This window comes from Geotrypetes seraphini, chromosome 3, assembly GCF_902459505.1.
Source record: "Geotrypetes seraphini chromosome 3, aGeoSer1.1, whole genome shotgun sequence".
NCBI lineage: Eukaryota > Metazoa > Chordata > Amphibia > Gymnophiona > Dermophiidae > Geotrypetes > Geotrypetes seraphini.
Genome location: NC_047086.1, coordinates 269,310,964 through 269,332,883, shown reverse-complemented (window position 1 = coordinate 269,332,883; position 21,920 = coordinate 269,310,964). Strand labels below are relative to the sequence as shown.

General features: G+C 45.2%; 1 protein-coding gene across 6 annotated transcripts in view; it reads right to left on the bottom strand.

The window, feature by feature from the left end:
* Positions 1-21,920, bottom strand: part of SLC35F3 (solute carrier family 35 member F3) — a 391,027-nt gene that overhangs the window by 184,772 nt on the left and 184,335 nt on the right. The window contains exon 6 of one of the 6 annotated variants that reach the window (XM_033938619.1): positions 19,082-19,110. The exons of the other annotated variants lie outside the window; for them this stretch is intronic. Coding sequence (XP_033794510.1) covers positions 19,085-19,110 — 26 coding nt within the window. The 3' untranslated portion in view covers positions 19,082-19,084. The remainder of the gene's footprint in view (positions 1-19,081; positions 19,111-21,920) is intronic. 6 annotated transcript variants of the gene reach the window in all.

Sequence of the window (21,920 nt, the reverse complement as noted above, 5' to 3'; positions counted from 1 at the left end):
ACTTCCTCAGCCAAATCACAAACTTTCGGGGTACCACAAGGTTCTATACTATCTCCTTTATTATTCAATGTATTTCTCTCTCCCCTCCTTACACTAGCCCAATCCATCGGATTCACCATATTCGCCTACGCCGACGATATTCAACTCCTCCACCCTATCAATACTACTAATATTTCAGATACAAAAGACATAAATAATAAACTGGATAACATACATGATTGGCTATATACAAACAAACTCGCACTCAACATAAATAAATCTCGTGTACTTCTACTTCCCATCAAAAAATCAGAATCATTACTCGGAACTATTTCTATCAAATCCACTCCATTACAAATGGAAACAAAAATTAAATTACTCGGCGTCATCATCGATAGCAATCTCACCTTCCATGAGCATATCAGCTCTGTAGTAAAAGTATGTTTTTTTAAACTCCGCATTATCAGATCTTTAACATCCATTCTGAACACTGACTCTATCACTATCTTGACCCACTCTCTGGTAATCTCTCACCTAGATTACTGCAATTCCCTCCTTAACGGCCTCTCACAAAAAGAACTACGACGCCTCCAGCTAATACAAAATACCGCTATAAAACTTATCTATAAAAAAAGCAAATATGACCACGTCACCCCTCTTTTAAAGGAAGCTCATTGGCTTCCCATCTCCTACCGTATTACTTACAAAATCATTCTTCTCACTTTCAAAATCAAACTTCTACATCAACCAACTTTTCTTGATAAGCTTCTTATACCTCAAAGTTCCCCGCGCACTTTGAGATCTTCAGACCAAAAGCTCCTTTTTATACCGTCCCTAAAAGACTCTTATTATACTCGTAAAACCAATTTCGCTGTTACCGCCCCAACATTGTGGAACTCACTGCCACAACATCTCCGAGATGAACAACTACTTGCTAAATTTAAAATAAATCTAAAGACATTCTTATTTCAGGATGCATTTAACCAAACCTAAAAAAAAAAAATGCTCTTTTTCATTTATTAGACAAATATCCATTATTCATTACATTAACGTTCCCCCCTCCTCATGTTCATCCCCTCCCCACTCTCTCCATTTCTTCTATACAATGTAACTTTTTTCCCTTCCCCCACAATTTCCTCACATTCAAGTATGTCAAGTCTTTGTCATTTATGTTTAATTTAAGATATTTCCATTCACATCCTATTACTATTAATTCTTTTTTTAAGCTGATTGTTAACCGGCCAGACAATTGTTTGATGGTCGGGATATTAAAAACCAATAAACTTGGAAACTTGGAAACTAGTCTGCCTACACTAATGGCCCACCCCCTAACTACCTCCATGAAGAGATCCCACATGCCAATTCCATCTTTTCTTAAAATCTGGCACGCTGCTTGCCTCAATTACCTGTTGTCGGTGAAGAAATATTTTCTGGTGTCGCCATGAAATTTCCCACCCCTGATTTTCAACGGATGCCCTCTTGTTGTCGTGGGTCCTTTAAGGAAAAAGAAATCCTCTTCCACCTCGATACGGCCTGTGACATATTTGAACATCTCGATCATGTCTCCCCTCTCTCTGTGTTCCTCGAGTGAGTACAGCTGCAACTTACCCAGTCGTTCCTCATACGGGAGATCCTTGAGTCCTGAGACCATCCTGGTGGCCATTCGCTGAACTGACTCAACTCTCCGCACATCTTTTTGATAATGTGGCCTCCAGAATTGTACACAGTATTCCAGATGGGGTCTCACCATGGATCTGTACAACGGCATTATGACCTCGGGCTTACGGCTGACGAAACTTCTACGGATACAGCCCATGATTTGTTTAGCCCTGGATGAAGCTTTCTCCACTTGATTGGCAGTCTTCATGTCTTCGCTAATGATCACCCCCAAATCACGTTCTGCTACAGTCCTTGCTAGGATCTCACCATTTAGGGTGTAAGTCCTGCATGGATTTTTGCTGCCAAGGTGCATGACCTTGCATTTTTTGGCATTGAAACTTAGTTGCCAAGTCTTTGACCAATGCTCCAGCAGGAGTAGGTCCTGCATCATACTGTCGGGCATTGAGCTTTTGTCGGGCACTGTGTTTTCATCTGTTGTGCGGTTGCCTACCATGTTGCATAGTTTGGCGTCATCTGTGAATAATGTAATTTTACCTCGAAGCCCCTCAGCCAAGTCTCTTACGAAGATGTTAAATAGGATCGGGCCCAAGACCGAGCCCTGCGGCACTCCGCTGATCACCTTCGTCTTATCGGAGAGGGTACCATTTACTACTACCCTCTGAAGTCTACCTCTAAGCCAGTCCCTAACCCATGCGGTTAATGTTTCACCCAGTCCCATCGAACCCATCTTGCTCAATAACTTGCGGTGTGGGACACTATCAAACGCTTTGCTGAAGTCCAAGTACATGACGTCCAGGGACTCCCCTATATCCAGCTTTCTTGTTACCCAGTCAAAGAAGCTGATCAGATTTGATTGGCAGGACATTCCCTTAGTAAAACCATGTTGATGGGGATCTCGTAGATTCTCATCGTTCAGGATCGTATCCAATTGGCATTTGATTAGTGTTTCCTTAAGTTTACTCACTATCGATGTGAGACTCACCAGTCTATAATTCTCAGCCTCCATCCTGCATCCCATTTTGTGGAGTGGAATGATGTTAGCCATTTTCCAATCCAACGGGACTCTTCCTGTACTTAGGGAAAGATTGAAGAGTGCGGATAACGGTTCCGCCAGGACGTTACTCAACTCCCTGAGCACCTTGGGGTGTAGTTTGTCCGGTCCCATAGCTTTGTTCACCTTGAGTCTTGATAGCTCCTCGTAGACACTGCTGGGCGTAAACTACGAAGTACACGAAGCTGCTCCCGCAGGGTTGCCACAGATTCCGAAGTAGTCGTTGCTGTATCTTTAACTTCTGCCATATGGACCTCCAGTTCACCAGTGCAGCAAGTAAGTTCCGATAGGAGAGACTCCACCCCTGTAATATGGCCAGACATCTGGGTAAACCTAGACTCCAAAGCTTTCACAACCGTCGTGAATCGAGGTTCCAAAGCCTGAACAACTGTTGCTGTTACTTCTTGCACAGAAGACTGAAGGCCAGTAGAATCAGCCATGTTGTCAGCCTGTGAGTGATTTTTATCATGATCTTTCTCTTTCATAAGGTGTTTTGAGCTCATTGATGATTCAGATCTTAGTAGGTATTTGTCCATGTAAAATAAGTGAACCGCTGTTAGAGTCCAGAAGCTTGATTTGCAGTATTGCAAGGACAGTTGAGGCCCGGAGTACAGGAGCTCAGCTAAAACATGTCAGTTATGTTGGCACATCCTCTGGCAATGAGTTTCAGAGCTTAACTATTCTTTGAAAGAACAATTATTTCTTCCTATTTGTTTTAAACGTATTTCCATTTACAAAAGAATATTAGCCAACAGTAATGTTCCAGTACTGATGTAACTGAGGAAAATATAGCATACAGTGCAAGTTTGCTAACTGTTTCAGATGACGTCTGTATATAAGTCAGACAGGATCCAAAAGTCTGTCACAAAACTTGTCTATGATGAACATGGCCAGCCCACCCACTTTGGACTTAGCATAATGCATCCAACCTCTCCTTTTCCCCCAAAGTTTGGCTTGTTTTTTCTCCTCCAGGCACTTCAGGAACTCCCATGTCTCCCTGCGATCTTCCAAGTCCTGAATTTGTTGCTATCAGTGTCAGTGATTAAGAGACCCACTGCCGGCCAGCTCATGAACAGTTCTTTCTGCTGCATTCTACTTACTGTGATGGCAATTTCCTGTTCCTGCAGGATGTGGCAGACAGAAAAGTTCAGGAGCCAGCAAGCAGCAGGTGTCTCAATCACTGACACTACTGGCAACATGTCTGAGGATTGGAAGACTGTGGGGGGAGGGAGGAACTAGTGAGATATACTGAACCAGCAGGGTAAGATGCCAGAAGCTTGAGAAACAAAATGGGGGAACTGGAAGCATTAGCGAGACAAGAAAAACTTGATATCATTGGAATAACAGAAACGTGGTGGAATGATGAAAATGAATGGGACACAGTACTGCAGGGATACAAACTATACAGAAGAGATAGAATAAGGCAAAAAGGGGGAGGCATTGCCCTGTATGTCCAAGAAGGAGTAGAGTCTATCGGAGAAGGGAAGACGGAAGGAAAAGAAAAACTGGAGTCTCTCTGGATAACGATCCCTAGACAGAACGAAGCAGACACAAAAATTGGCCTCTATTATCGACTCCCAGCACAGACGGAAGAAGCAGATGCAGAAATGATAAAGGAAATCAACCATGAATGTAGAACACGTAACGTAACGATCATGGAAGACTTTAACTTTCCGGGGATAAACTGGAACCTAGGAACCTCAAACTGTGGAAGGGAAACAAAGTTCCTGGAAATAATAGGAGACTGCTTCCTAGAGCAAATGGTGGAAGAACCGACAAGAGGGACCGCAACCTTGGACTTAGTCCTTAATGGCATAACTGGAAGAACAACAGACGTGGAAGTCACGGTCCCCCTGGGGACAAGCGATCACAACATGATCAATTTCAAAATTGGCATCGGGAAGGAGAAAAGAACCAAGACCCAAACCACAACCTTTAACTTCAGAAAGGGCAATTACGACAGCATGAGAGTCATGGTTAATAAACGGCTCAAGAAAAGGACAGCCGAAATCAAAACGGTCGATCAAGCATGGTCCCTACTAAAAAATACCGTCACCGAAGCACAGAATCTCTACATTCCGTGGATATCCAAAGGAAGGAAAAATAAGTGCAAAGGAGAACCAGCTTGGTTAACTAAAGGGGTGAAGGATGCGGTAAGGGAAAAGAGGAACTCGTTCAAAAAATGGAAACGTGAACAAACAACGGAGGCCTAGAACAGTCATAAGGTCGACCAAAAGAAGTGTCAAAAGGCGGTAAGAGACGCCAAAAAGGTCTATGAGAAAAAGATAGCGCAAGAAGCCAAAAACTTCAAACCCTTTTTTAGATACATAAAAGGGAAAAAAACAACTAAGGAGGCAGTGGGCCCTCTAGATGACCAAGGAAGAAAAGGGTGCATTAAGGACAATAAACAGATTGCTGATAGGCTAAATTCATTCTTCGCGTCTGTCTTTACCAAGGAGGACACTGCATTACTGCCCGAAGCAGAGAAAGTATTCAAGGGAGAAGATGAGGATAGCCTCACCACAGTGAATGTGGACTTGGATATGATATACAAACAGATCGACAAACTAAAAAGTGACAAGTCCCCTGGACCAGATGGAATTCACCCAAGAGTCCTAAAGGAACTTAAGGTGGAAATAGGAGAGTTATTACAATCTCTTGCTAATTTGTCAATCAGAACAGGCCAAATACCAGACGACTGGAAGATAGCAAATGTCATCCCAATCTTCAAAAAAGGATCGAGAGGAGAACCAGGCAACTATAGACCTGTGAGTCTTACGTCGGTTCCTGGGAAGATGGTAGAAGCACTAATCAAGGATAGTATAGTGCAACATCTGGATAATCATGATCTGATGAGAGCCAGCCAACACGGCTTCAGGAAGGGGAAGCCTGACGAGCTTGCTTCAATTTTTTGAGAAGGTGAACAAGCACATCAATAGAGGAGACCCAGTGGACATAATATACTTGGACTTTCAGAAAGCATTCGACAAGGTCACACACACAAGGCTTATGAGGAAACTAGAATGCCATGGAATAGAGGGGGACATCCTAAGATGGATAGGCAGATGGCTGGAGAATAGATTGCAGATTATGGGAAGTTCTCGGACTGGGAAAAGGTGACAAGCGATGTGCCCCAGGGCTCAGTTCTTGGGCCCATTTTGTTCAATATCTTCATAAATGACCTAGAAGAGGAAACAACAAGTAATATAATCAAGTTTGAGAATGACACAAAACTATGCCGGACAGTTGGGTCACTAATGGACATTGAAGAACTCCAAAGAGATTTGAACCAGCTAGAGAAATGGGCGGAAAAGTGGCAGATGAAGTTTAATATAAAGAAATGCAAAGTGATGCACCTGGGAAGGAAAAACAAGAAACATGAATATAAAATGCTAGGTGTGACATAGGGCAAGAGCAAACAAGAAAGGGATCTGGGGATACTAATTGACAGGACCCTGAAGCCGTCAGCGCAGTGCGCATCGGTGGCGAAGAAGGCAAACAGGATGTTGGGCATGATAAAGAAAGGAATCACGAGTAGATCGGCGGACATCATAATGCCGCGTTACAGAGCAATGGTCAGACCACACCTGGAGTACTGTGTCCAGCACTGGTCTCCCTACCTAAAGAAGGATGTGACCCTGCTGGAGAGGGTGCAGAGGCGAGCTACGAAGCTAGTAGAAGGTATGGAAAATTTGAGCTACAAAGAACGCCTCAGAAAACTGGGCTTATTCACCCTTGAGAAGAGAAGACTGTGAGGGGATATGATAGTGACTTATAAAATAATAAAAGGATTCGACAAAATAGAGCATGAAGCATCGTTATTCACGTCAAATGTGAACCAGACAAGAGGTCATGGACTGAAGTTGAGAGGCGACAGGCTCAGGACAAATACCAGGAAGTTCTGTTTCACACAGCGAGTGGTGGACGCTTGGAATGCTCTCCCGGAGGAGGATGTGACGGAGACCACCATTCTGGGTTTCAAGGGCAAGTTGGATGCACACCTTCTTGCAAATCACATTGATGGATATGGGTAAACAGGTCTTCATCGGGGAACACCTGGCTTGGCCTCCACATATGCGGGTCACCGGACTGGATGGACCAAAGGTCTGATTCGGTGAAGGCGTTTCTTATGTTCTGTCTGTCCAGTGTAGGAAGGAAGGAAACAGAGTGATGGTAGGGAGATTGGAGGAGAGGTAAGGGGGCAAGGTGGAGTGGAGAGATCAGATAAGGGAGAGGGGGGCAAGAGGCATGAGAGAGAGATTGATGCAGGGATGGGGACCATAGAGAAAGATGGAGAGGGGGCAAAGAGATGCTGGATCTGGTGTACATGAATGATAAAAGAGGGTGCTGCTGAGAGAAGGGATAGCAATGCACAGGGATGATGGAGACAAAGAGTGCAGATGTTGAAGGATGAGGAGAGAGATAGATGCTAGACTAGGAGGGAGGGATGGAGAGGAGAGAGTTGCCAGAGCATGTGGGGAGATGGATGGGAAGGAGAGGGGAAAAAGACAGAGATGCCATACCATGGGGTGGGGTGGGAAGGAAACATGGAAGGAGACTGAGATACCAGACCTTGGGGGGGGAAGGAAATCTATTGGGAGTAAGGAAGAAATGATGAAGAGATGGAAAATAAGGAGACATAGATGTCAGCCCATGGGATAGGGTGGAATGGGGAAGGAAAAAAGGAGGAGAGACATGCCAGAGCATGGGAAGAGGGGGAGACAGAGAAATGAGAAATAAAAATGAAGAGTGGGAATGAATCATGCAAAAAGGAGAGGGGGCAAGGCTGGATGGAAGGGGAAGAAGGTAGACAGTTTATGGAAGGGGCATAGAAAGAGGGCAGATGTCATATGGAAAGAGAAGAGGACAGACAGTGGATGGAAGGGACAAAGAATCTGGATGGAGAGAGCGAGGGCAGATGTTAAATGGAAAGAAGAGTGCTTTAGAGTAAAGTTGCATTGTAGCTATTTATAAATATTTATATAGAGGAGAGGGGTGTTGAAATGACTGGCCCTGAGTGTCAAATATACTAGTTATACCACTGTAGTCACTTGATTTACCGGTGGGTACATAAGGCTCAGTTTGGGGGAGGCTGGGGGCAGGGCTTGGATGGGACCAGGGAAGGTAGGGTGGGGCTGGGAGCAGGGTCATGTGTCCTCTTTTTTTGTCTTCACAAATATGGTAACCTTAAGAGAGTTCTTTGTAGAAGTGCAGGTGTGTAAGCTAGAGAGAAAAAATATCAGCTTCAGGAACTCACACAGTACCTCAGAAATCACAAGAAATAATTTGGACTTCATCAGCCCAAAAGAAAACATGTGGAGGGGCATAATCAAAACAAACGTCTAAGTCCATTTTGGGCTTTGGGCACTAATCTCCCAAAGTCAGCAGCATCCAAAGTCCATTCTCAGAAAATACCTCCAAAATTATTTGATTGTCCAGACCGCTAGTACATTCTTGTCCAAAATATCTTCCAAGTCCCAAACGCCTAGAACAAGACCTTTTGGATATGGGAGGGACCAGCAAAGTGATGGACTGGCAACAGAGTAGTAGGGCACCTTACAGGGTACTGCTGTGAACTTCACAAAAAGGGTGTCACATAAACATCTCACCACAACTCCCTTGCAGGTCATGGTGAGCCCCCCCAAACCTGTCTACAACCCCCATTTGGGTGCCACCTATATGGCAGTACAGTAGGGTCTGGGTTTTTTTTGTGGACTCACATTTTCCACCATAAGAACATAAGCAGTGCCTCCACTGGCTCAGACTGGAGGTCCATCACGCCCAGCAGTCCGCTCATGCGGTGGCCCATCAGGTCCAGGACCTGTATAATAATCCTCTATCTATATCCTTCTATCCCCTTTTCCTTCAGGAAATCATAAGAACATAAGCATCGCCTCTGCCAAGTCAGACCATGGGTCCATCATGCCCAACAGTCTGCTCCAGCGGCGGCCCCCCCCAGGTCCATGACCTGTAGTGATCTTTTACCTAAAACATTTTATTGCCTAATCGCATAATATCCTGTATAGTAACCCTCTAATTATACCCTTCAATCCCCTTTTTCTTCAGGAAATCGTCCAATCCCATTTTGAATCCCAAAATCGTACTCTGCTCTACCATCTCCCCTGGAAGCGCATTCCAGGTGTCCACCACCCTCTGAGTGAAGAAGAACTTCCTAGCATTTGTTCTGAATCTGTCTCCTTTCAATTTTTTTGAGTGCCCTCTTGTTTTTGTTGCCCCCGCCAGTCTGAAGAATCTGTCCCTCTCTACCTTCTCTCTACCTTTCATGATCTTGTAAGTTTCTATCATTTCCCCTCTAAGTCTCCGCTTTTCCAGGGAAAAGAGCCCCAGCTTCTCTAGCCTTTCAGTATATGAAAGGTTTTCCATTCCCTTTATCATCCTTGATGCTCTTCTCTAGACCCTCTTGAGTATTGCCATATCCTTCTTAAGGTACGGCGACCAGTATTGGACGCAGTACTCCAGATGCGGGCACACCATCGCCTGATACAGTGGCAGGATAACTTCCTTCGTTCTGGTAGTGATACCTTTTTGGATAATACCCAACATTCTGTTCGCCTTCTTTGAGGCCGCTGCGCATTGTGCAGCCGGCTTCATTGTTTTATCCACCAAAATCCCCAAATCCTTTTCTAGTTTGCCCTCTCCCAGTACCATCCCCCCACATCGTGTATTTATACATCGGGTTTCCTTTCTCTATATGCAAGACTTTACATTTCTCTACATTGAAGCTCTTCTGCCATTTATTTGCCCACTCACTCAGTTTGTTCAGGTCCCTTTGTAGTTCTTTACATTCCTCAACAGTTCTAACCCTACTGGAGAGTTTTGTGTAGTCCGCAAATTTTATAACTTCGCACTTCGTCCCTGATTCCAGATCATTAATGTATATATTGAACAGCAGCGGTCCCAGCACTGACCCCTGCTGGACGCCACTCGTGACCCCTTTCCAGTCAGAGTAGTGTCCCTTTACTCTACCCTCTGTTTCCTGTCTGCCAGCCAATTTCTGATTCATCTGTGCACGTCCCCTTCCACCCTGTAGTAGGCACTCATGGGGTACCTTGTTGAAGGCTTTTTGGAAGTCCAGATATACGATGTCCAAAAGGGTCACCTTTGTCAAATTGTTCGCTTATCCCCTCAAAGAAGTGCAGTAGGTTTGTTTGGCATGATCTTCCTTTTACAGAAACCATGCTGGCTTGTTCTCATCAGATTATTTTTTTCTATATGCTCATTGATGCTGTCCTTGATCAATGATTCGGCCATCTTCCCCGGAACTGAAGTTAAGCTCACTGGCCTGTAGTTCCCTGAGTCACCTCTCGATCCTTTTTGAAGATCGATGTAATGTTCGCTATCCTCCAGTCCTCCGGGATTACCCCTGTTTTCAAGGATAGGTTGCAAATCTGTGCAGCAACTCCGCTGTTTCGTCTCTGAGCTCTTTCAGTACTCTTGGGTGGATTCCGTCTGGGCCTGGAGATTTGTCAATTTTTAATCTATCTATCTGTTTGAGTACGTTTTTGAGGCTTACCTCCATGCATGATAATTTTTCCTCTTGATCCCCCTTGAATATTTTTTCCGGTCCAGCACGTTGGATATGTGCTCTTTTGTGAAGACCGACGAGAAGAACGTGTTTAATCTGTCTGCCACCTCTTTTTTCTCCTTCAACACTCCATTCCTGTCTCCCTCATCCAGGGGTCCCACCTCCTCCCTCGCTGGCTGTTTTCCTTTCACATATCGGAAGAATGGTTTAAAATTCCGTCCTCCCTGGCAAGTCTCTCTTCATACTCTTTTTTTGCTTTTCTGACCACGCAATGACATTATTTTTGATGCTTCCTGTGCTCTTTCCAATTTTCCTCGGTTTTAAACTTTTTCCATTTCAGGAATGATTTTTTCTTGTCTCCTATTACATTCTTATCTTCATTGGTTATCCATGCCGGGTCTTTTGCTTGATTCTTTTTGCACCCTTTTCTAAATCTGGGTATATACAGGTTTTGCGCTTTGTTTACCATGTCTTTGAATAAGGACCAGGCTTGCTCCATCTGTGCTTTCCTGGAACTGTTCCTGAGTTTCCTCTTCACCATTTGCCTCATGGTATCATAGTTCCCTTTCTTGAAGTTAAACGTTGTTGCAATGGTTCTCTTCCCCTTTGGCATTCCTATTTCCACTTTGAACTGGATCATGTTGTGATCACTGTTTCCTAATGGTCCCATTACTTCCACTTCCTTGGCAGGTCCTTTCAGCCCGTTGAGGATTAAATCCAGAATAGCTGTCCCTCTCGTTGGTTCCTTGACAAGCTGTTCCAAGAAGCAGTCCCGTATAGCCTCCAGGAACTCCGTTTCCTTTGTACATTTAGAAACTCCATGGCTCCAGTCTATCCCGGGAAAGTTGAAATCTCCCATAACTAAGGTGTTTACGTTTTCACATTCCTGCCTCAATTCGGCTCTCAGTTCTTCATCTTTTGCTTCAGTTTGCCCAGGTGGGCGGTAGTACAGTCTCATCTTTATCTCGGCTCCTTTTCTTCCTGGTATTTTAACCCATAGTGATTCCAGTTGGTCATCTGTCGCTGCTGCGTCTACTCTGGTCGAGTGTATGGTGTCCTTTATGTACAGTGCTACTCCTCCTCCTTTCTGATGTGTCCTGTCACTTCGGTAGAGCTTGTACCCTGGCAGTACTATGTCCCATTTGTTTTCCTCATTCCACCATGTTTCCATGATCCCTATGATGTCTAGGTTCTCATCTTTGGCCATGACTTCTAGTTCCCCCATTTTGTTCTTTAGGCTTCTTGCATTGGTGTACATGCAGTTCAAGTCTTGGTATTTTTTTCTCCTTGTTATTTTCCCTTGCGGTTCATTTTTCTTTCTGTCCCCTTCCTGTCCTGCAGACTCCTGATTATTGTCTCTCTTGTCATCCCCTTGTGGTACGTTCTTATTTTCCTCCTTTTGTTTCTTCCCTTCGTCTTGCTCCATTTTGTCTTCCCCTTGTAGTACACTCCTCCTATCCTCCTCTTGATATGTCCGGCTCCCTTAGTTTATCAGCTCCTGTTGTGTGCCGTTAGTGTCATCCCAGCACTTTCCCCACTCAGTATCTTTTTGGGATACTGTCTTCCGAATCATCGACACCTGGTCAACTGTCGGTTTTCCCCTTCTTCTTAGTTTAAAGCTTGCTCCATTCCTCTCCCGACGTTGTTTGCTAGTAGTCTAGTTCCTGCTGTAACTCAGGTATAGTCCATCTCTCCTGAAGAGCTTGTTCTTGCCCCAGAACGTTATCCAGTTCCTCACGAAGTGAAAACCCTCTTCCTCACACCATCTCCTCATCCACGCATTTATTGATTATAGTTCCATCTGTCTCTTCACATCAGCCCTCGGTACTGGCAGGATCTCCGAGAATGCTATCCTCTGAGTCCTCATCTTCAGCTTCCTTCCTAAGATCTTGAACTGTTCGGTAAGTGCATTCCTGCTGCAGTCTCTCCTGTTGACATCATTTGTCCCAACGAGGACTATCACTGCCGTCTCTTCTGTCTCTGCTCCTTCCATGATCCTTTCAATTCTTTCGACAATGTCCTTAGTTCTTGCTCCTGGGAGACAGGTCACCAGCCGATCTTCTCTCCCTCCTGCTATGTGACTGTCCACCTGTTTTAGGATTGAGTCTCCCACCAGGATTGCAGATTTCACTTTTTTCAGCTTCTGCTGTGGTCGCAGGTATGTGTCCTTGGTGCGCTTCGTTTCTTCTCCCTCTAGGCACTGGTAGGATCTTGCCTCTTCTTCTTGCAAGTTTCCTCCTTGGGATCCTTCTGCCTTGGTGTCAGATGATTCTTGTCCTCCGTTTAGTGCATCTTCCTTGTTCCTGTGCTGCTCATATTCTTGTTCTTCCACTCTCTTGTACGCATCCTCGATGAACTCTCGAGTTCCCTGACTTGTTCCTCGATGTGCCTCTCTCTCATAAGATCTTCGGATGTCTGGAACTGGTCTTCTGAGATGTATAGTCCCTCCAGTTCCCGAATCCTGTGCTTCAGACGACTAACTTCGCTCATCAAGCTCTTCAGTTCCTGACAGCGTCCGCACACATACAACTGCCTCCCGGAGGGGAGGTAGTCGTACATGTGGCAGTCCGTGCAGTACACTGGGAAGCTCATCCTCTGGGTTCCTTCAGCTTCCCTTCTTGTCCGCCTTCTAGAAGTCCCTGTACTCTTTGCTTGTGCACTCACTCCTATTCCTGGCTCTTCCTTACCTTCTTTGTCTTCCGCTTCCCTTCGCTTGTGTGTGAGTATTGTCCGCCTCTTCCTAGCCCTCTGTGCCTGCCAGTTCCTTTTGCTTGTGTATGTGTCTGTGTTCTATCTTGAGTTTGTCTTTTTCTGCCTTCTGCTGCTGCCTTTTGCTTGTGCGCACATTTGAGTGTGTGTTCTCTCTTGAGTCTGCCTTTTCCTGTCCCTCTTCTGCTGCCTCTTTGCTTGTGTGCGTGTGCTCTCTCTGCTGCTGCCCTTTTGTTGAGGTGCACGTATGCTACCTCTTGGGCCTACCCTTTTATCTTCTGTTCTTGCTGCTCTTCTTCTGCGCCCTCTGTGTTTGTCGCTTCCCTTTGTTCGTGTGTGGATGTGGTCCCTCTGTGCCTGTCCCTTCCCTTTGTTCGTGTGTGGATGTGGTCCCTCTGGACCTACCTGTTCCTTGTCTTCTGCGCCTGCTGCCCCTTTGCCTTACTTGCCTGTATGTGTATGCTTCGCTCGTATGTGTATGCTCTCCTTCGCGCCTGCTACCTCCTTACCCTGCTGTCTTTCCTTGTGTTCCTGGATGTAGTGGCCCGGCACTTCTTAAGGCCCTTCGCAAAGGCGATCTGCTCCTCCCCCTTTTAAGGGGGAGTCCGGGCGATGACGCTGTTGGTGACGCAGTGCAGGTGGGTGGAGCTTTCTCTCGTCGCTGCCAGCTCTTTGCCGCCGTTATCCCCTCCGGCTTCCTCCTTCTAGCTACCTCTCCTTCTCCTTCCTTGCTCTTAGCCACTGCCTGCTCCTATTTCCACCACGCGCCTGCAGTGGCCTTCGCGCCGGGGCTCCCCTCCTTTTAAGGGAGAGTCCGGGCGATGACGCTGATGGTGATGCGGTACAGGTGGGCGGAGCTTACTCTCGCCGCTGCCCGCTCCTTGCCGCTGCTATCCCCTCCGGCTTCCTCCCTCTTGCTTCCTCCTTCTGGCTACCTCTCCTTCTCCTTCCTTGCTCTAATCGCTTCTTGAAACCCAATAGTGTACTCTGTCCTATCACACCTTCTGGTAGGGCATTCCAGGTGTCCACCATCCTTTGGGTGAAGAACTTCCTAGCATTGGTTCTGAATCTGTCCCCTCTCAATTTTTCCGAATGCCCTCTCGTTCTTGTAGTTTTCGAAAGTTTGAAGAATCTGTCCCTCTCCATTTTCTCCATGCCCTTCATGATCTTGTAAGTCTCTATCATGTCCCCTCTAAGTCTCCATTTTTCTAGGGAAAAGAGCCCTAGTTTCTCCAGTCTTTCAGCGTATGAAAGGTTTTCCATACCTTTTATTAAGTGCTTTGCTCTTTTCTGAACCCTCTCGAGCATCGCCATATCCTTCTTAAGGTATGGCGACTAATATTGGACGCATTACTCCAGATGTGGGTGCACCATCGCCCGATACAACGGCAGGATAACGTCCTTCGTTCTGGTTGTAATACCTTTCTTGATAATACCTAGCATTCTGTTTGCCTTCTTAGAGGCCACTGCGCACTGTGCCGACGGCTTCATTGTTTTGTCCACCAGTACCCCTAATTCCTTCTCTTGACTACTTTCACCCATTACCAGCCCTCCCATCGTATAGCTGTACATCAGGTTTCTGTTTCCTTCATGTAAGATTTTACATTTCTCTACATTAAACTTCATCTGCCATTTATTTGCCCACTCTCCCAGTTTGTTCAGCTCCCTTTGTAAATTTTCACAATCCTCCTTAGTCCTAACCCCACTAAAAAGTTTTGTGTCATCTGTAAATTTTATAACTTCGCACTTCGTCCCTGTGTCTAGGGCATTAATAAATATATTGAACAGCAGTGGTCCGAGTACTGACCCCTGCGAAACATCACTCGTGACCCTTCTCCAGTCCGAGTAGTGGCCCTTCACTCCTACCCTTTGCTTCCTGCCCACCAACCAATTTTTGATTCATCTATGTACGTCTCCATCCACCCCATGGTTCTTCAGTTTCCATTGTAGGCATTCATGGGGTACCTTGTCGAAAGCTTTTTGGAAATCCAAGTAAATGATGTCTATGGGGGCCTCTTCGTCCATTTGTTTGTTAATCCCTTCAAAGAAGTGAAGTAAGTTCGTTAGGCACGATCTTCCCTTGCAGAAGCCATGTTGGCTTGTTTTCATCAGTTTGTTCCTTTCTAGATGCTCATCAATGCTGTCTTTTATCAGCTCTTCCGTCATCTTCCCTGGGACCAAAGTCAGACTTACCGGTCTGTAGTTCCCCGGGTCACCTCTCAATCCTTTTTTAAAGATGGGTGTAACATTTGCTATCTTCCAATCCTCCGGGATCACCCCTGTTTTTAGGGATAGATTACAAACCTGCTGTAGTAATTTTGCTACTTCTTCTTTAGGTCTTTCAATACCCTAGGGTGGATTCCGTCCGGGCCTGGAGATTTGTCAATTTTTAATCTATCTATCTGCTTGAGTACGTCTTTGAGGCTTACCTCCAAGGATGTTAATTTATCTGCTTGATCTCCTTTGAAGATTTTTTCAGGTTCCGGCACGTTGGATGTGTCCTCTCTTGTAAATACTGACGAAAAGAACCTGTTTAGTCTATCCGCCACTTCTTTTTCCTCCTTCACCACTCCCTTCCTATCTCCTTCATCCAGCGGTCCCACCTCCTCCCTTACCAGCTGCTTCCCTTTAACATATCTGAAGAACGGTTTAAAATTTCGTGCTTCCCTGGCTAGCCTCTCTTCGTATTCTTTTTTGCTCTTCTAACCACTTGGTGACATACTTTTTGATTCTTCCTGTGCTCTTTCCTCGGTTTTGTCCTTTTTCCACATCCGGAATGATTTTTTTCTTATCTCCTATCGCTTTCTTCACTTCTTTAATTATCCACGCCGGGTCTTTTCTTCGGTTCTTTTTGCATCCTTTTCTAAATCTGGGGATATAAAGATTTTGCGCTTCGCTCACCAAGTCCTTAAATAAAGACCAGGGTTGCTCCACTGTCTGCGATTTCTTTGAGCTGTTTCTAAGTTTCTTTCTTACCATTACTCTCATCGCTTCGTAGTTTCCTTTCTTGAAGTTAAAAGTTATCACTGTGGTTCTCTTCCCCTTTGATGTTCCTACTTGGACTTTGAACTGGATCATATTGTGATTGCTGTTTCCTAACGGTCCCACTGCTTCCATTTCCTTTGCAGGTCCTCTCAGCCCGTTCAGGATTAGGTCCAGAATAGCATTCACTCTCGTTGGCTCTCTGACAAGCTGCTCCATGAAGCAGTCCTGTATAGCCTCTAGGAATCCGATTTCCCTAGCGCATTTTGAGTATCCAAGACTCCAGTCTATCCCGGGTAGTTGAAGTCTCCCATAACAATGGTGTTACCATTTTTGCATTCTTGCCTCATCTCGGCTTCCATTTCTTCATTGTTTTCTTCAGTTTGCCCAGGTGGACGATAGTACAGGCCCATCTTTATCTCGGACCCATTCCCTCCTGGTATTTTAACCCATAGTGATTCCAATTTGTCGGTCATTGCCGCTGTGTCCACTCTGATCGAGTGTATGTTATCTTTTCTGTATAGGGCTATTCCTCCTCCTTTCTGATCTGACCTGTCTTTGCGATAGAGTTTATACCCCGGTAGTACTATGTCCCATTTGTTTTCTTCATTCCACCATGTTTCAGAGACCCCAATGATGTCTAGGTTCTCTTTTTTTGGCCATGACTTCTAGTTCTCCCATTTTGTTCCTTAGGCTCCTTGCGTTAGTACACATGCAATTTTAGTCCTGGTATTTTGTTGTCTTCATTTTCTTTTCCTGTTGTGCATTCTTCTTATCATCCTCTTCTTGTCCTGTCAACTCTTGTTCTATGCCCATTTTGTTTTCCCCCTGTGCTACGTTATTCTTATCATCCTCTTGTTCCATCAACTATTGTTGTTTGCCTGTTTTGTCTTCCCAGCATTTTTCCCACTCAGTATCTTCTCGGGATACCTTCTTCAGAATCATCGACACCTGGTCAACTGTCGGCTTTCCCCTTCTTCTGAGTTTAAAGCCTGCTCTATTCCTCTCCTGACGTTATTTGCTAGAAGTCTAGTTCCCTCCGTGCTCACGTGTAGTCCATCTCTCCTGAAGAGCTTGTTCTTGCCCCAAAATGTTGTCCAGTTTCTCATGAAGTGGAATCCCTCTTCCTCAAACCATCTCCTCATCCATGCATTTATTGATTGCAGCTCCGTCTGCCTCTTCACATCTGCCCTTGGTACTGGTAGGATCTCTGAAAACGCTATCTTCTGAGTCCTCATCTTCAACTTCCTTCCCAGAATCTTGAACTGCTCGATCAGTGCGTTCCTGCTGTAGTCTTTCCTGCTGACATCATTTGTCCCAATGTGGATCATCACTGCAGTCTCTTCCGTCTCTGCTCCTTCTAGAATCCTTTCAATTTTGTCTACGATGTCCTTGGTTCTTGCTCCTGGGAGGCAGGTCATTAGCCGATCCTCTCTCCCTCCTGCTATAATAATAACTAATAATAGCTTTATTTTTGTATACCGCAGTACCATAACAGTTCAAAGCGGTTAACAGTGTAAGAGACTGTACATATACAGCAATGTTACAAACAAGACAATCAGCTATGTCCACTTGCCTTAGGATCGAGTCTCCCACTAGGATTGCAGACTTTCCCTTTTTCAGTTTTCGTTCCGGTCGCAGATCTGTGTCCTCGAAGTGCTTTACTGCTTCCACTTCGGGGCACCGGCAAGACCTTGCCTTCTCTTCCTGCGGGATTCCTCTATGGGCTTCCTCTTCCTTGGAGTTAGATTGCTCTTGTCCTCCATTCCATGTGGGTGTATCTTCATCCTTCCTACGACGTTTGTTTTCTTGTTCTTCCACCCTCCTGTAGGCCTCCTCGATAAACTCCTCAAGCTCCCTGACTTGTTCCTCAATGTGCCTCAAAAGGTCCTCAGCTGTCCTGAGCAGATCTTCTGCGATGTAGAGTCCCTCCAGTTTCTGAATCCTATACTTCAGTCGACTAACTTCCTTCTTTAAGCTTTTCAGCTCCTGACACCGACCCCAAATAAACGACTGCCTCCCCGAGGGGAGGTAATTGTACATATGGCAGTCCATGCAGTACACTGGGAAGCTCATCCTCTGGATTCCCTCTGCTTCCATTACAGTCCTCCTTTTTGGAGTGGCTTATGGGTCTGAGTCCTCCTCACTATGGTTCAGTAACCAATTGTTTCTCAACTCAGTCCAGTCAGGTTTTCAGGATATCCACATTGAATGTGCATAAACTTGATTTGCATACACTGCCTCCATTAAATGCAAATTTCTTTCATGCATATTCATTGTGGATATCTTGAAAAACTTACTGGCAAGGGGGTACTCCAGGACCGAGTTGAGAAACACAGCACTAGCCCATCCCTCAGACTACTTAAGCACTACTAGGCTTTCCTATGGCATTGCTGATATTCTGGAGGCAGGTATGTACGTTTTTACTCTGATTTTTATGGCAGTGATCACTGGGGGAATGTGTGGGGATCTGTACTTTGTGTCTGCAGTGGTTATCTGGTCACTTTGGATACCTTTTTTGAACTTAGATTTGTTTTTAGATCGCTTAAGTCACAACGTATAAGTTCCGTTCAGGCAGCCTTGTAAAACTTTCGATTATCCCTGCAGTATGATGTAACCAGAGAAAAAAAGAAAGAAAAATGTTCAAAGCTATTTGAGGAGAGATTAGCCTGTAGCATTAAGAATTCTTGTGTCATCTTTAGAATTCTGAACAGTACAGCTCTCTCCAGGAAGTCAGCAGTACTGGAAAGTGTTCTAAACTGCCAAGGAGAGCAGTTCAGTTGAGTGTTGTAGTTGAGTGACATTGGGAAGGTTTCTGGTGAGAGTCTGTAGAGGTTTTAGCTGTCTCTGGTAGAAATTGAGTATTTTTGAGTAAATTTTGTATACAGGGCCTGTGATAATTGATTAATTGAGGGTAAGATCCTGTTCAGAGTGTCTGTGATAATAATTGAATTTACTCACAAAGTGTGGGAGGGTATAGCTTAGGGTTAGTTCAATTATCCTTTATTTATATAGCTAGTTTAAAGATAAACCATTTTATAAGTATTATCTAAAGTTGGAATCTTGGAGGATAGTTAGGGTTTTCCCTTAATGATTTTTTTACAAATCAGAGTAGTAGCTATCATCTGGAACTTCAATCAAATGCTAGCCCACGCAAGCAAGAAGAAGAGGAGAAAAGAATAAAAGATACTTACCTGTTACCTGAAATCAGCTGGCGGGGAACCTGTAAGTAAAATTACACACAAGAATCAATTCTTAGAGACATTAAATAGACAGTATTGAAACAGTATATATTCATTAACAAAAATGAAGGAAAAATAACTTATCTGATAGATGTCTTTGCCTGCAGTCATCTGTGCTTGAAGAGTTCTATTCAAAAGAGCTGAAACTGTGCTAGTTGTGAGGCTTATATTATATTATATTGTAAATTTTGAATGCATATTCATAGAAGTACTATTGCCTACAGTAGGGGGCTCATAATAATAATTTTAAAAAAAACATTCAAAAAGTGGCCTAAATCAGTACTTGAACGATCAAAAAGACAGATCGTCCAAGTACCGATAATCAAAGCTGGTTTTAGATCTATTTAAAACCAGCTTAAACCTTTACCCTGCTTCTGAATGCCTAGAGCAAAAAGAGGCATTTTTAGAGAAGGGGAAAGGGTGGGAGGTGGGCCACCTAGACTTAGTCGTACAGGAAGTATAACCAAAACTTTAACGAGATTGCCCAGTATTAGCTTATACGTTTTGATTAGACCAAGTCAAAACAGGTATAAGTTTCGAATAGGGGCCGCTGAGCTGATTGCGGCTGCTGCGATCAGCTCAGCAGCCACGGCAACCTGCCCACCCCCCACCGCAACGATCACAGCAGGAGAGATGCCTACTCTCTCCTGCCACGATCGCGAACCCCTCCCCCTGAACTATGGTGAAGCGCGGCAGGAGAGATGCCTAATCTCTCCTGTCAGCACCCCAACCCTCCAGAAAATACCAGCAGGAGGGAGCACAAGCCCTCCTGCCGAAGCGCAGGCCCAAACCCCCCGAACCCCTAAAATACCGGCAGGAGGGAGCCCAAGCACTCCTGCTGGAAGGTGACCCCCCACCCCCCTCAAATATGGGCAGAAGGGAACCCAGGCCTTCCTGCCCACAGTGCACCTCCCAATTGACCTCTGAACCCCCGATCGCCCCCCCCCAGAATGGCCCCCCAGCCCCCAACACCCCCCTCAACTTTAAAGTTGGACAGATGGAAGGGTGTGAAGCCCGGCCGGCCGGCAGGCCCGCCATCCTCAGAATGGTGGGCCAATGGTCTGATTGGGCCAGGCGCCTATGGCCCCACCCTCAGGAGAGGTCTTAGGTTGCCCAGTTGCCTTAGGCCTCCTCCTGTGGGCAGGGTCTTAGGCACATGGGGAGTCATGGCATGGGTAGGAGGGCCTGGGATCCCTCCTGCCTATATTTGAGAGGGGTGGGGGGTCACCTTCCGGTAGGAGGACTTCAGCTCCCTCCTGCCAGTATTGTCGGGGTGGGGGCTCAGGGGGTGTGGGGGGTCTTCACCTCGGCAGGAGGGCTTGGGCTCCCTCCTGCTGGTATTTTCAGGGTTCGGGGGGTTCAGGCCTGCGCCTCATCAGGAGGGCTTGAGCTCCCTCCTTCTGGTATTTTCAGAGTTTGGGCCAGCGCCTTGGCAGGAGGGCTTGGGGTTCCTCCTGCCAGTATTGTCGGGGGTGGGGTTCAGGGGGTAGATCGCGATCGCAGCAGGAGAGATTAGGTATCTCTCCTGCCGTGAACGTTGAGAGGGAGGGGGAGAATTCTGTAACCGGTGTTGTTTTTGACAGACGCTGGTTACAGAATCCAGCTTTTAGCTTTTAGGCCCTCCTTCACCTAAAAGGTCTTGCTTTGGGCATTTGGGACTTGGGCAATTTTTTGGTTGATAATGGTGGTCTGGGTGATTAAACTGCTGAATGTAGAGGTAGGCCATTCTCAAAAAAAATCCTCATTTTGGACGTGTTTTTTTTTTGAGCATGGACATTTTCCCTGCTGCTACTTTAAGCATTTAGGGGATAAGGCGAAAAGGGGACTTTAGCTTTGAATCAGTAGAATAATTTAATGAACATCTAGAAGGGCATAATCAAAAAAATGTCTATGTCCAAATTATTTCATTTAAATTTTACCCAGTAATATATGGGTAAAGGAAATTTTTAAAGTGTAACTCTGTTTCTCCTTTTTTTTGGTAAAATTCCAGTGAGTTCCTCGGCTACTTCTTTTAAATTTTAGTTCCTGGGATTTTGCTTAGTAAGGAGGTGCGGGTTACATTTTTGGGGTAGTCATATGCAGGATTTTGGAATCTTAGAGAAATCTGAGTTTCAAAGTCCTGAATAAGAACCTGAAGTGGGGAAACTTAAAGAATTGTTTCTGTTTTGAAATTTGGTTGTTTTGTAATGTTCTGGTCTATATATGAATTGTACTGTGGTTAACTAAAGTTTTCCCTAGTTGACATTTGATCTTTTTGAGGGACAGAGTCTTTTCCCATTAAGAAAATGGAAGAATACAGGTATAAGAAGAAATCTAATTACAAAGTTAGACAGGGACAGCTAGACCAAAGAGAAGAGTCAGAATGACCAAGATATAGGCAGAAGTTTTCTAATGACAGAAAAAAAAGAGGAAATAATTGTAATACTTTGTCTGAGCGACAAAAGTGGAATCACGAGGAATATTGTCAGCAGAACAGGAGTAGACAGTATTCCCCAGAAAAATATTATAATGAGAGAAAATAACCCTTTCAACAGAACCTGAAGGAGTAAAAACTGTTCCTATTATGGTAAACCAGGACACCTCGGCCGGAATTGTCGAGTTTGGTTGGATGAACTAGAAGACTACCGTATTTTCACGCATATAACGCACAAGTTATACACGATTTTACAAACCGAGCATAACCAAGCGCGTTATATGTGTGAGCGCGTTTTACAATTTTTTTTTTACATTGCTGGTTCCCCCCCCCCGACGTCCGATTCAGCCCTGAAAGCCTGATGCCCCACCCCGAAGG